This window comes from Cucurbita maxima, unplaced genomic scaffold (assembly GCF_002738345.1).
Source record: "Cucurbita maxima cultivar Rimu unplaced genomic scaffold, Cmax_1.0 Cma_Scf00014, whole genome shotgun sequence".
Taxonomy (NCBI): domain Eukaryota; kingdom Viridiplantae; phylum Streptophyta; class Magnoliopsida; order Cucurbitales; family Cucurbitaceae; genus Cucurbita; species Cucurbita maxima.
Window position 1 is genome coordinate 3,212,367 of NW_019272030.1, and position 13,545 is coordinate 3,225,911.

Consider the following 13,545-nt stretch of genomic DNA (forward strand, 5'->3'; position numbering starts at 1 on the left):
ATATATATATATATATATATATATATATATATATATATATATATATATATATATATATATATATATATATAAACAATAACTTTTGGAAGAAAATAATTTTGATTTAAATGCTACATTAATTTTTTTTCATTTTTCCATAAATTAATACAAATTTTATGTTTTGGAAATTAGATGGAATTGAACAAATAAAAGATTAACTTTTACTTATTAGTAAAATATTTTATTTTTATTTAATTTCATAATTATTAGTTTAGATGTTTATTATCTAACCACTCTAAATAATGTTTTTTTAAAAAATATAAATGGATATAAAATTTGTAAATTTTAATTAAATATTTGAAAATAAATAAATAGATTTTTATTAAAAATTTATCTCATTCCAACCAGCAAACATCCTTATATTAAATTATGTAATAAAAAGAAAGGCCATACAAAGTTTTGAAATATAATTTTTAAAAATCAAGAAGAAAAAATAAGAGAAATTACCGTCTAAATTGTCGCATGAGGCGAACTTGGTCTACAATCCGCCTGAATTTAAAATCCCTTTCTCCGTCTGCGCTTCTAGAAAGTCCGCACGACCAATGAACTACCCACACTTTCTGGTTCGTCTCTCTACCAATTTGTGGCCGAGCCTATAAGATCCCCGTGAATCAAATCTATTCAACTTATGGATTTCAAATTTTTCTCTCATGATCTTTAATGCTTTTTCTTTCTAGATTTCATCAACGGTTGATCATCATCAATCGGCTTCAATTTGCATTTTAGCATAACTTAGAAATGATAGTTGCTAAGGATTCTTACCGAGGAGAAGATGCTGCCATCAATGAAGATCATCCATATCCGCATGATGAAGAAGCCGAAGAAACGCTCTCTTTATGCGACCTTCCAATTTTCAGCGATGAATCAAATTGTGACAAGCAGGATCGGAGCGCTTCGTTTGACAACGAAGATACATTCTTCGAGTTTTTCAGCGATAATTTCTCTGTTTCTGATTCGACTTATTCAGGATCCGGTGACATAATTTTCTGCGGGAAATTTATACCTGAAAAACAGCCGAGCGACTCACAAAACACAGAGAGAATTGCATCGGAGAAATTTTCCGAAAACAATTGCCAATTTCGAACGAAATCACACTCGTTCGACGCTAAAAAATCGTCTGCAATTGACGCAAAAGGTTGTGAAATTGCTTATGCTAGAACGACGAGACGAGTTAAAAGCTTCGATCCGATTTCCATTTCACTGCCGAAGAATCCTGAGTGCATCAAGCGGAAGAGAACCAGGAAAATGGAGAAATACGACTTACCGGCGGAGCGAGCGATGATAATGGAATCGTGGCCGACGAAATCGCGCTGGTTCTTGTTTCTGTTTGGTAGCATGAGGTTTCCAAAGGAGATGGAACTGAGTGAGATAAGGACAAGGCAGCAGCGGAGCAGATGCCCGGCGATGTTCTTGCCGTCGGAGGAGAGGACAATGGCCAGAGGAAGAAGTGGAAAGAAGACGACGGCTCATGTACTATGGGAAGGTTCTTAGGGCATTGGTAATGGGCTGTAGTAGCAGCGATCAAAACGTCGTCGTAAAAGGTTCCTTAAGGCCCATTCCAGTCGCGTGAGATTAGAAAGTGGAAAGCCGGTTTTGTAGATGCTTTTTACGTGAGGATCGTCGTAAATTATATTTACTTTTTTTTTTTTTTTCATTCATTTCTTTTTTGTGTAACAAAATCAGTTAATATTCAACAACTAAAATAATAAAATGTGATTAAGAAAAAAATATATATTAATTTCTATATTTTGAAAGAATTCTTATATGATGAAGATTGCAATAATAACTCTTATGAGCTAAGAAAATATTTAAGCCATAATTATGATTATAATATTGAAAACAAAAACTTATCGAATTTTTTTATCCCAGAGCAATATTTATTATTATTTTTACCCATATTGGTTTGATCATTTATTCAAAAAGTAAAATATTAATTTATTAAGCATCTATTCATTTATTTTAAATTTATTTATAAAAACTGTTGGAGAATATAGAATTAAAAAATGAATAATATATATATAATCCCCTTAAATCCTCCAAAATTCTGTCTTCATGCAGACATAAAATGCAATTTATTGACGAACAGTATGGTTCTGTTCACAAATAGGTTGCAATATTTTAAAAAAATAGTATAAAATTAATATTTTAAAATTTGTATAATAAAAACCAAGAAAAATATGTTCATTTAAAATAATTCTTCAAACCAAACCAAACAATAAACATGAAATAATTCGACCCAGAAAATAATAAACAAAGCAGAAAATTTAATGAAAAATATGCAACTAATCTGATTAGGGATTAGGTTATGGCTCCTCTTCTTTTAATAAATTTAGTCCCTTAAAATTTTAAAATTTGCAAATTTAGTCCCTTAAAAATTTAAAATTACAAATTTAGTTCTAAGATTTTGAGTTTCTAAAATGAAATATTAATTTTAAAAATTTCAGAGAATATAGACACAAAATTAAAAGTTCTGAGGTTACACTGAGAAATACATACATCCATTTAGAGTACTGAAGAACAAGCAAGATTGATATAAAAGATATGAAGAATGACTTGTAAACAAAATTGATATTACCCCACATAGACCATGAATTTCAATGCCCTAACTAATCTTAAAGTACAATTCTAATATCTAACTAGTTGGCTCCTGATTAATGTGATATAGATCGATTTCTGAAATTACCAAAGGGCTAAAAAATCTCACAATATTTGGAGAAAGATGACTTGTAAAAACCTGTTACCTCGGATTAGAAAATAAACTCGACCGCCAACGAGTCCTCAAGTTTTCCTCTTTTTCGCTCGTTTCTTCTCTGGCTGTACTTTGCCATTAGTCGCCGATTCAATTTGGTTGTTGTTTTCAAGCTGTTGTCTTTTCTTTTTGTTATGGTTGGCTCCAGGTAACTACAAAATCGGCTTTGGTAAGCAAGATCATAACTACTCAAACATATTAATGTGAGGAAAATCTATTAACATTATCAGTGGATGCAACAAATTCAATGTTTTAAGCATGAGAGGAGAAGTAGTACCTTTTTATCCAGAGACATGTGCCTAGATGCAGCTTTGTCCAATACGCTTTTGTAATATTGTGTAAACGGAGCGTTGCTGTTGCATTTCTCTAGCTGCAATCGTCACATAATGCAAATGATACGTGTCGGTTGCTAGGAAGAAACCGAAACAATTAAACGGTAAGAAGAAAAGAGAAGGAAACCTGAAGAAATGATTCAACAGCTTGCTGATCTTTGGGTGAAAATGAGAATTCATTTCTCTTTTTTTGCACGAAGTCGATATTCTGCTCAACCTGAATGGCAAACAAAAGGTCTAAGAATATGTAGAGCATGAATAGATAGAACGTAGGATCGACACGATTCAAACACAAAATACATTCTTTACCTGATCAATAAAACGCTTTACCAATCGCTTGAGGTTCTCGGTTGTAGTTGTCACATGAAACTTCTTGAGTTGAGTAAGTGGAATAGTAGCCAGTTCAGGGAAAGATATACTGTAGCTCCATTGAGCAAAGTGAGCTGAAAGAAGCTCAATGGAAGATAAAACACATTCCTCCATAAAGTTCCGTGACTTCAACCAATTTTTTGGCAGCTGCATTAATAACTTCTAGAGTTACTACAACTGAAAGAAATAAATGCTAGGTAGAAGAGAGAAATTCAAATTCATGCATTTAGCAAAACAATGGTTTTATTTCTTGATCACGTGAACATACAATGTGTGAGATCCCACATCGGTTGGGGAGGAGAACGAAACTTTCTTTATAAGGGTGTGAAAACCTCTCCCTAGCAGATGCGTTTTAAAAACTTTGAAGGGAGACCCAAAAGAGAAAGCCCAAAGAGGACAATATCTGCTAGCGGTGAGCTTAGGCTGTTACAAATGGTATCAAAGCCAGACACCAGGCAATGTGCCAGCAAGGAGGCTGAGCCCCAAAGGGGGTGGACATGAGGCGGTGTTCCAACAAGGACGTTGGGCCCTGAAGGGAGGTGGAGTGTGAGATCCCACATCAGTTGGGGAGGAGAATGAAGCATTCTTTACAATGGTGTGAAAATCTCTTCCTAGACGCATTTTAAAAACCTTTAAGGGAAGCCCGAAAGGGAAAGCCCAAAAAGGACAAAATCTGTGAGCGGTGGGCTTGGGCGGTTATGTAATGCATCATTGCATAATCACGAAATACATGAACATTCATATGTATATATAAAGCTTAAAGGTATAACCTGTAGGGCAGACAAGTGGTTGAAGTGAGCTCCTGGATTCTTGCCCTCTTTGCCGGGTATATGTTCCAAAATATCCAACACTGTTGATGCAACAGGAATAAAAATCCCACTGGAGCTGGAAAGATAATTCAACCACTGAATGCATTTAATTCTCAAAGGTAGATATCTAGGACCAGGAAACAAAGCGGCTACTCCATTAATAATCTGAATAATATTATAGAGCAGTGTTTGGAAATCATAATCATGGAAATTTGCAGCAATGAACTTGACCCAGAGATCAATGCAATTGATGTATTGCCAACTGCACATCATCTTGATAGCTTCCTGCAAAGAGAAGTACAGCCATGGAGAAAGTCTTGTAAATGAAAATAGGCTTCTAGTAAGCTTGAACAAACAATAATACATTTAAAGTTCTTGACTCAAGGAAGCAAGATAAGGAATCCTGACAGCTTACTTGCTTCTTTGTTCGAAAACCCTGATGCAGTATCTTGGCAAGTTGCTGGATTGAAGCCTTGGCTCTAGTAGTAGTTCTATGGACATCAAGAGAGCATAACTCAACAAAGGAGTCTCTCAGAAATTGCATATGTTTATGCAGAATCGGCTCTGCAAATTTGCTGTTAGCAATGAAAGCCTTGTACATTTTAATCCAGCAGGAGTCGAAGCCATTAGAACCAAGCATAGAACTCAAGTCTCGTATTATGAGAAATGAGAGGGACGAGAGCGTTCCTTCACCAGTTGCCCACAAATGTACTGTAATCTGCATCAGTGGATTCTTATATTTTAGTGGCGTGTCCTTTTACATTAGCAGTACGAGACAAATGAGTATATAGGATTAACAGGCTACTGGTAGCAATGAATGAAGAACAATACACAGGACCAAAATATGGTCGCCTCCATATATGGTCAGGAAATATGATAATTTTAAAATTTCTTGGTGTGAGCTCAAATTTGAATGAAATTAAATGGAAACGAAACCTGAGAAAGGTAGATATGTCCATACTAGCTTCAAATGCAACAACAACAATAACAAGGTAAGAAAATCAATGTAAAACGTATACATGCCTTGATGAGCCGCCGCTGTAGAGAAGGGAAAGCTGCAAAAAATATTGTGGATGCACTTATTCGAGCCAAGGCAAACCTCAATATCTCAGTTTCTGAAGCGTCATTCAAGAGAAATAAGCAACTCCTTAAATATGACTTGATTAAAGGCTTGACCGCTTTCCATTTTTGGGTGTTTTTCATTTCTAAAATTGTCTCCTTCTTCACTCTGGAGTTCGTGAGTCCTAGGTGCTCCCTAAATAAATTGTCAGCCTCACCAAGTGTGAAGATTAATATCTTGGAGAAAGTTTCACTGTTTCCAATTTTATAACATCTGACAGCATCTACATTGCTTGCTGCATCAGATCCATAGTGACATGCAGCTCGATACCCGTTTATTAGACTGGTAAGAAGAGACAAATCATGCTTGTTCTTAACTTGATCACACAAGGAATGGACAACAGAGCTACTCAGCAAAAAGCCATTATTAGAACTAATGCTCAGTTCTTCTCGATTTAATCCATCATCATTGATTGTTTCCTCATCAGAACTCTGTCCAAGGAAAACATTGAGAGAAGAGGAAAACAATCAGATGGAAAAAGATTAAAAAAAAAGAGAGACATTAAAACATAATTGTCTAACAGTACTCGTTTCTACACGATTAAATTTTATAGAGTAATAAATAAATAGATAAGGAACAAAGAAAAAGGGAGGAACATAGCACTCTACATAATACTTACAGCATCTTCATCTCTGAAAGGTGTAACCGCCTTATTATTGGTTTCCAGAAACTTCAAGAATCCTGGATCCTGAAAATCTTCCAAGTAAAGCAATAAATTAAAATACCCAGTAATAGAGTGAAAATTAAACAATCGTTATAGGATGAAAAGAGAAGGAAAAAAAACGCCACCGGAAACTCTAGCTTCAAATGATTAAACAGTGTTGGTGAAAGCATTGAAAATTTACATACACCCTCTGGAGATCATTAAAATCAATCATAAATCTTAGTCCAAATTGTGATAATTGATTAATTCATTCCAAAAAAGCATAAACCCTCGTACTTAATGATGCCAAGCACCCAGTATCGGAAATCAGCCGCTAGCTACAGATATTTGAAGTCCAGAAATAATGCAGAGCATTAAACACAATGCAATGCTATGAATAAGTAAAAGAAATCTTTTGCACATCCCAAATTTCATGTATACCTAGGATTCATTTGGCATGCATTTTACTTGCCCTGGCATTTCTTATCAAGTGGGGACGGAGATTAAATAAAGTACAGCATTACCTTTTCTTTCAACCTATTCAATTGCTTCGTTTTCTTTGTGAGTTCTGAAAGAATTTCTCTGTTCTGATCCGATAAATGGTTGGGACTAACCATGTCTGCAAAATAACACCAACAATTGACGGCAGGATCAAAGGAAGTATCAGGATAAAGTACAAGAAATTATTCACTATATATAGCATGGAGGTAGACTCACCAGTGCCGCCTTCTGAATTATTGTCAATTCCATTTTCAGCAGTGTTAAACGAGCTTAATTCCTAATTGACAAATAACGTTAGAAATGCAATGACCCAATCAAATAATCATAAATCATATCGGCAAAACTCGGTAAAAACCTCTGAGATGTATCCATCGCTGTCAGAATCAATTTCAAGCATATCGTATTCATCTTCACTGAAAATAGCATCCAAAGAAACATTGTCGTTTGCATCAGCTTCACCATTCCTGCAAATAGAAACGTGAAATTTAAGTGAATTAAATGGATAATGTAGCATGTTAAGAAATTGAGGAAGGAAAAGTCCAGACACAAGACCATATACGTTGAAACCTGCTCAAGAGAGAATAAACTAATTCGATATAGATCCATACGTGTACTTTTTCGTGGCCAAGTAAATCACAAAAAAAATATTGTTCAGAAAGATGATTATCAGAATGAAGTTGACGACACAGTCTAAACACAAATTGAGTGAGATTGATATAAATACGAAGCTCGGAAAGAATGAACCAAATGTTTAAGCATTACATGCGACTGTGGAGCTTCGATGCATCGTCCTTTTGATTTTCAACACCGTCCTTGATCTGTTCTACGAAATTTGAAGAAAAACCAAATAAATAACATAAAAAATAGCTGGAAACAAAATTGTTAAGCAGCTCAAGTCTGTAAACAAAAACAAGTATACAGAGAAAGAATGAACAAGAAAAAAAACGTGTCGAATAATAAAATATCTTTCAGAAATTAGGATTAGAACATGAATCTTACTTGACGGAGCTTTCTTTTTGAACATAGACTTCAGTTTCCGCTTCCTTTTGAGCACAGTCTGAAGATTTTTCTTCGCGAACTTCCTTGCTTTCTTCCCGAGCTTCCCCATTTCGTTGCTGTAGTACGAAGAATCAACACCAGAATTCAACTCCTCTTGTCACAACTCCTGTAAGCGCGTAGGTGGCTAGGAGGAGAAATTTCAGAGGAGGAGGAGGAGGTAAAACTCGTTAGCCCGGCGACTGTCGAGGGAAGGAGGAAGGGTTGATGTGCTTTCGGCTAGTATGAAAATGAAAACTAGGCTTTTCTACTGAACTTGGCCCATAACTTCGGCCCGTACGTGATTCGAAAGCCCAATATGGATTCAGCCCATCATAGTGAACACGGCCCACGAGATGTTCATTAGGAGTTGTAGGGAAATTATCATGAAAATAATGATGTGAAATAACACCCAAAATGTATTTTTTTTAAAACCAAAAATTATATTAATGAGAAATATAATAAATACTTAAAATTTTAATTGTATACCTATATTTAAAAAAAAAAAAAAAACTCTATATATTTCCATCCATCTTGCCCGCCATGTAGGAGCAAACACCAGACCCTCGGTAAGAGGTTTCTGCCAAATACCCGGGACATAGCGCACAACTCAGTCTTCTGCCTATGTCATAATAATATTACTGACATGAAGGACTTTAACTGTGTTGCTAAGTGTCACTATGGTTTTCAAAGTTAACCGGTCTAAAACTATTTCTTACTTGTATGGATTCTCCACAAGTACTAGAAAGGAAACCCTTGTTCACGAGTTGAAGGATAATGAATCTTTCGTTTCGTCTTGAAATACAGATCTCATCACACCACTTGTGGTAACTCTTCTCATTGTTGCATGGTTGACTAATCGTAAGCGGCAAGCTCGAAGACCCTTAGTTTTGGAATCGTATACATTTCATCCATCAAGTGACACCATCTATGTTTAATTGGAGAGTTAAAAACAATAAAATCATATATTTCATGATCTAAAAGAACATTTTCTATTTTTAAAAATATTTGAAATGATCAATTATCAATTTCATTTTTTATTTATATTTATAATTTATTTTATTTTATTTTATAATCTACACTAACCGATTGAAAATTAAGAGTTTAATTTAATAATTAGAAAAGGATTTTTAAAATTGATACTGTCAAAGATTTTGCAAAAAGAATAAGAAAAAAGAATATTATTTCAGAATAAAATAAATAAAAAGATAAAAACAGAAGGAAAAACAAAGAGTTAAAAACTATATTAAAACGTACGTGGCAGCACCAGGATGGACCACGTGGCTGCTACAAAAGCTGGGCTTAGCCCAGCACCAAGTTTTAACGTTAAAGCAATAAAACTTTTTGGTCGTTTCAGAAACCGATAACAAAAGGCAACGTGGCAAGTCATAATTGGTCATTCTTAGTGTACACGTTACGACGATATCATGTGATTTCCCTCTTAATTTTTAACGGACTCCCCACTTTTTCCCCTAAAAGCTCCACCGGTCGACGGCGGAGCCAGCGGCGGCGATAGCAACTTGGGTGTTGATTTGTCCTGTTGTTCAGCTTGCCTAGCCGCTGATGCTATTAAAATAATAATAATAATAAGAGTCACACAGAGCCTGAGCCCACTCGGTTTAGTCCTGAAATTCTCTTCTCCCAACGCCCTACACACTCCCCCAATTCTTTTCGTTAATTCCGTTTTTGCCCTTTCACTATCTCTCTCTAACCTCGAGATCTGGGCCTTTCTCTCTAATGGTGGTTGCTGCGTTCCTTGCCTATCAATTTCTTTAGGATCTAAGAGAGAGAAAGCTGCTGAGATTCAGAAAAGTTATGGCGCTTTTCTGCTGAGGTATTTCTAATGGTTTTTGCCTTTAAATCTCTTATTTCTAATGAAATCGTTTCATGGGTTCTGTTTTTCCCCGCAAGAAATTGCAGTTTTCGACAATTTTCTGGGAGTTTTCTCTGAACAATGTTATGGGCTGTTTCCATTTTGGATCTGTGTTCTAAGACTTTAGTAAACTTTGATCTGTTTGAGTTCTTGTATGTTTGACTGATCTGTTTTTGACGATGGAATAGGAAATGGGGAAGAAGGGGGGGTGGTTTTCTGCTGTGAAGAAGGCATTTGCTACTGAATCTAAGGAAAAGAAAGAGCAGGTTCTTATGGGTTGGGATTCTAATTTCTATGGATTTTTGTTTTCTCTGTGTTTTTGGTTGTTTAAGATCATGAACTGAGAGTTTGTTCTTGATTTTCATGGCTAGAAAACCAACAAATCCAAGAAAAGATGGTTTGGGAAGCCAAAGAAATTGGAGACAGCTCCATTGGATGTGTCTGTTCTTCCTATTGAAGAGGTGAAGCTAGTTGATGCAGAGAATGAACAGAGCAAACATGCTTATTCTGTTGCCATTGCCACTGCAGTTGCCGCCGAGGCGGCCGTCGCAGCCGCTCAGGCTGCGGCAGAGGTCGTTCGGCTCACTACCATCACTAGGTACTCTGGGAAATCAAAGGAAGAAATAGCAGCCATCAAGATCCAGACTACATTCCGTGGCTATATGGTGAGTGATTTCTTTCACTTATTTGCAATAATTGATGACACTCATTGAAAGCTGGCTTTCAGCTGTTTAGATTAGATAATCTCTACCGTTAGCTGAATCTTTTAAAATTAGAGGACCATCTAAATGTTAGATAGAACTTAGAATCTATGATAGTCACTCTTAGATCACAAGACGACTGACTTTAGAACAGATTCGATCCGTTCGGATAAAATCATCTAAAATTTTATGATTATTGGTTAGAACTCGAGAGAAACAAGTCAAACTTCCAGCTTGCCATGACTTGGCATCAAATATGTGCAAATCATATACACCTAACTTCAATGCAGGCTTTAATGTGTCATTTAATGGCCTGCAGATGGCTCAAAAACAGTGATTTGAAGGGCTTTTCTATAATGGGTTTGGGACATTAAATATGGTTTTGGTAATGGGAATTTTGTTTGGCTCAGGCAAGGAGGGCGCTGCGGGCATTAAGAGGGTTGGTGAGGCTGAAGTCATTGATCCAAGGCCAGTCTGTTAAGAGACAAGCAACCACCACATTAAGATGCATGCAGACGCTTGCTCGTGTGCAGTCACAGGTGCGTGGAAGAAGAATTAGACTGTCAGAGGAGAATCAGGCTCTTCAGAGGCAGCTCCAACAAAAACATGAAAGAGAGCTTCACAGATTAACTGCTTCTGTAAGTTTTTCAGTGTACTCTTCTGTTAATTCCTCGTGTCAGATTGGATGTCCTAAGAGTATTACTTAGCTACATGGTTCAATCACATGTGTTGGTAGCCTGCTTTTTAAAACGATTTTGTATTATTGAGCTACAAAAAGTAGCTGCGGCCGAGTTAGCTAGCGGTCGAGTATTACTCTTGTCCTAAGTGAACCTCTTTTTTAGTTTCTTTTTTACGATCTTTGTAACGGTCTATAAGCAGATATTGTCTTCTTTTTGGGTTTTCTCTCTAGATTCTTTGAGTTTTCCCTTTCGTGCTTCCTTTCATGGTTTTTAAAACGTGTCTGTTAGGGAGAGGTTTCTACACCCTTCTAAAAAATGTTTTGTTTTCCTCTCCAATCAACGAGGGATCTCACAATCCACCCCTCTTGGGACCCAACGTTCTCAATGACACACTGGCTGGTGATTGGCTTTTATACCATTGTATGTAACGGTTCAAACTCACTACAAGTAGATATTGTCCTCTTTGGGCTTTCCCTTTCGACTTCCCTCGGTTTTAAAACGCGTCTGTTAGAGAGAGGTTTCCACACCCTTATAAAGAATGCTTTGTTTTCCTCTCGAACTGATGTGGGATCTCACGATCCACCCCCTTGGGGCCCAACGTTCTTGTTGGCACACTGCCTGGTGACGAGCTAAGCCCACTACTAGCATATATTGTCTTCTTTGGGATTTTCCTTTCGAGCTTCCCCTCACGGTTTTTAAACGCGTCGACTAAGGGGAGGTTGAGAGGTTTCCACACCCTTAAAAGAAATGTTTCGTTCCCCTCTCCAACCGATGTGGGATCTCACAATCCCTAGAGAGAGGTTTCCACACCCTCATAAGAATTGCTTCATTTCCCTCTCCAACCAAGATGGGATCTCACAATCTACCCCTTTGGGGTCCCAACGTTCTCGCTAGCAAACCGCCCAATAACTAGCTCTATTACCTTTTGTAAAAGTCCAAACCTACCGCTAGTAGATATTGTATGCTTTGACTTGTTACGTATGACCGTCAACCTTATGGTTTTAAAACACATAGGTTAAAAGAGAGGTTTCACACCTAGTTTCCAAATCTCACAATCTGAAATGAATATATTTGCATGCATTCTTAATCCTTGGGTATGTATGTATGAGAATTTAAATTTTGATGTCTAAATTAGGCAAACAATGAATGGAATGACAGTACCAAATCAAAGCAACAAATTGAAGCCAGACAAGTTTACAGGCAAGAAGCAGCAACAAGAAGAGAAAGGGCATTGGCGTATGCTTACTCTCATCAGGTTCAATTCGTTTCCATTTCTTCCTGATTTGATTATCATCTCCCTCCTCAGATTATTGATTTTCATTCTCATCGCCGTTTCCCCAACAGAATTCAGGCAAGAATTCTTCCAAATCTGCGAACCCTACATTCATGGATCCGAACAATCCCCACTGGGGCTGGAGTTGGTTGGAACGATGGATGGCCGCTCGTCCATGGGAGGCTAAGAGCACCGTCGATCATCACGATCGCGGCTCCGTCAAGAGCGCGATCAGCCATGCGACCTCGATCGGAGACATTTCCAAATCTTTCTCCCGTCGCGATCTCAATCTCGACATCAAGCCATTTCCAAGGACTCCGACGAGCCGAGCTCCAAGTCGCCAATCGCCGGCGACTCCTACGAAGGCGCATTCGTCACTATCTGCAGGGAGAAAATTGAAGCCGGATAGTCCAAGAGGATTCGGCTGGAGTGGAGACGCCGATTCCCGAAGCGCATTGAGCGTCAAATCGGAGCGGTACCGGCGTCACAGCATCGCCGGATCATCAGTGAGGGATGATGAAAGCTTCACGAGTTCGCCGTCAGTTCCAAGCTACATGGCGTCGACAGAAGCAGCCAGGGCAAGGTCTCGGTTGTCGAGTCCAATGGGAACGGAGAATACGGCAGCGACTCCAGATAAGGCACCAGCAAGTGGCGGCGTAAAGAAACGGCTCTCGTTCCCCGCCTCACCGGCGAACTCGAGGAGGCACTCTGGTCCGCCGAAAGTAGACACTAACCCGATCAAGAATGTTGCAGAGAGAGATTTTACCGGCGAGAACCTATAGTTGAAGATGAATTCGGTAGTGATTTTAATCATGTCTTAATTGAAGAGGTATATAGTTTGTCAGGTTATTTTACTTTCTAGTGTTTGTTTGATCGTATTTAAAATAGAAGGATTTATTGTTTCTTGTTCTTCATGGAATCGATTTCTCATTACAAATTTTAATCCTTTCTTTTATTTCAAAATTACTACTTTATTGGTTACTTTTCGATTGATTAGTACTTTAATCCAAGACAGTAATTTAATTGTAATATATAAATAATAATTAAATATCTGAATATAAATTGTTTAAATTTTAACTCAGTATTAATTATTTTAATATTTAAGATATCAAATATAATAAATATGTTTTTTCATTCAAAATTTTCTATAAAAATATAATTAAATATGTACTTTTAATTTATTTTTTTAAAAAAAGGCCAAAATTCGTTGGCTATGACCTCTAACAAGCGGTGGTTCTTCTACTCTATGAAAAGACTAAACAAAGCCCCAATCCCAAGGAAGGAACGACTTTTTCCCCTTCCTAAAGTGGCGGAATCATACGTTGTCACTTTTGAGCCATTACAGAGAAAACCCACAAATTAAGGTCACTTTATTTATTTATTTTAAATTAGGCTTTTTTTTTTTTTTTTTTTTTTTTTTT

The 13,545-nt window shown here is 37.0% G+C and overlaps 3 protein-coding genes across 4 annotated transcripts; 2 read left to right on the plus strand and 1 right to left on the minus strand.

The window, feature by feature from the left end:
* The first annotated feature begins 777 nt into the window (after positions 1–777).
* LOC111489399 lies at positions 778–1,530 on the plus strand. Its single transcript, XM_023137590.1, has one exon. It carries the CDS (start codon positions 778–780, stop codon positions 1,528–1,530), a length of 753 nt encoding a protein of 250 aa, XP_022993358.1.
* Positions 1,531–2,521: 991 nt separating this feature from the next.
* Positions 2,522–7,821, minus strand: LOC111489359 (nucleolar complex protein 2 homolog). Of its 2 annotated transcripts, none has more exons than XM_023137547.1 (13): positions 7,562–7,821; positions 7,325–7,385; positions 6,918–7,026; positions 6,779–6,839; positions 6,586–6,680; positions 6,038–6,106; positions 5,322–5,849; positions 4,714–5,016; positions 4,260–4,583; positions 3,430–3,636; positions 3,248–3,337; positions 3,066–3,158; positions 2,522–2,940 (listed from the first exon to the last, which is right to left on the minus strand). In XM_023137547.1, exons 1-13 carry the CDS (start codon positions 7,668–7,670, stop codon positions 2,818–2,820), a joined length of 2,172 nt encoding a protein of 723 aa, XP_022993315.1. In that variant the 5' UTR covers positions 7,671–7,821; the 3' UTR covers positions 2,522–2,817. The 2 variants fall into 2 exon arrangements, with proteins under 2 accessions (XP_022993315.1, XP_022993316.1); XM_023137548.1 differs by having other exon boundaries at positions 7,325–7,380; positions 7,562–7,681.
* Positions 7,822–9,118: 1,297 nt separating this feature from the next.
* LOC111489440 (protein IQ-DOMAIN 1-like) lies at positions 9,119–13,038 on the plus strand. Its single transcript, XM_023137655.1, has 6 exons — positions 9,119–9,431; positions 9,659–9,736; positions 9,842–10,135; positions 10,582–10,809; positions 11,987–12,106; positions 12,196–13,038. The coding sequence occupies exons 2-6, from the start codon at positions 9,662–9,664 to the stop codon at positions 12,904–12,906; spliced, it is 1,428 nt and encodes a 475-aa protein (XP_022993423.1). The 5' UTR covers positions 9,119–9,431; positions 9,659–9,661; the 3' UTR covers positions 12,907–13,038.
* The last annotated feature ends 507 nt before the right edge of the window (positions 13,039–13,545 follow it).

Coding starts and splice junctions, on each gene's coding strand:
- LOC111489359 (XM_023137547.1), bottom strand. CDS start 7,670: ATGGGGAAGCTCGGGAAGAAAGCAAGGAAGTTCGCGAAGAAAAATCTT. Junction 7,027..7,324: donor TCGAAGCTCCACAGTCGCAT/GTAATGCTTAAA, acceptor TTCTATTTGCAG/GAATGGTGAAGCTGATGCAA. Junction 3,338..3,429: donor TAAAGCGTTTTATTGATCAG/GTAAAGAATGTA, acceptor TTTGCCATTCAG/GTTGAGCAGAATATCGACTT.
- LOC111489440 (XM_023137655.1), top strand. CDS start 9,662: ATGGGGAAGAAGGGGGGGTGGTTTTCTGCTGTGAAGAAGGCATTTGCT. Junction 10,136..10,581: donor CTACATTCCGTGGCTATATG/GTGAGTGATTTC, acceptor TGTTTGGCTCAG/GCAAGGAGGGCGCTGCGGGC. Junction 10,810..11,986: donor TTCACAGATTAACTGCTTCT/GTAAGTTTTTCA, acceptor TGTCTAAATTAG/GCAAACAATGAATGGAATGA.
- LOC111489399 (XM_023137590.1), top strand. CDS start 778: ATGATAGTTGCTAAGGATTCTTACCGAGGAGAAGATGCTGCCATCAAT.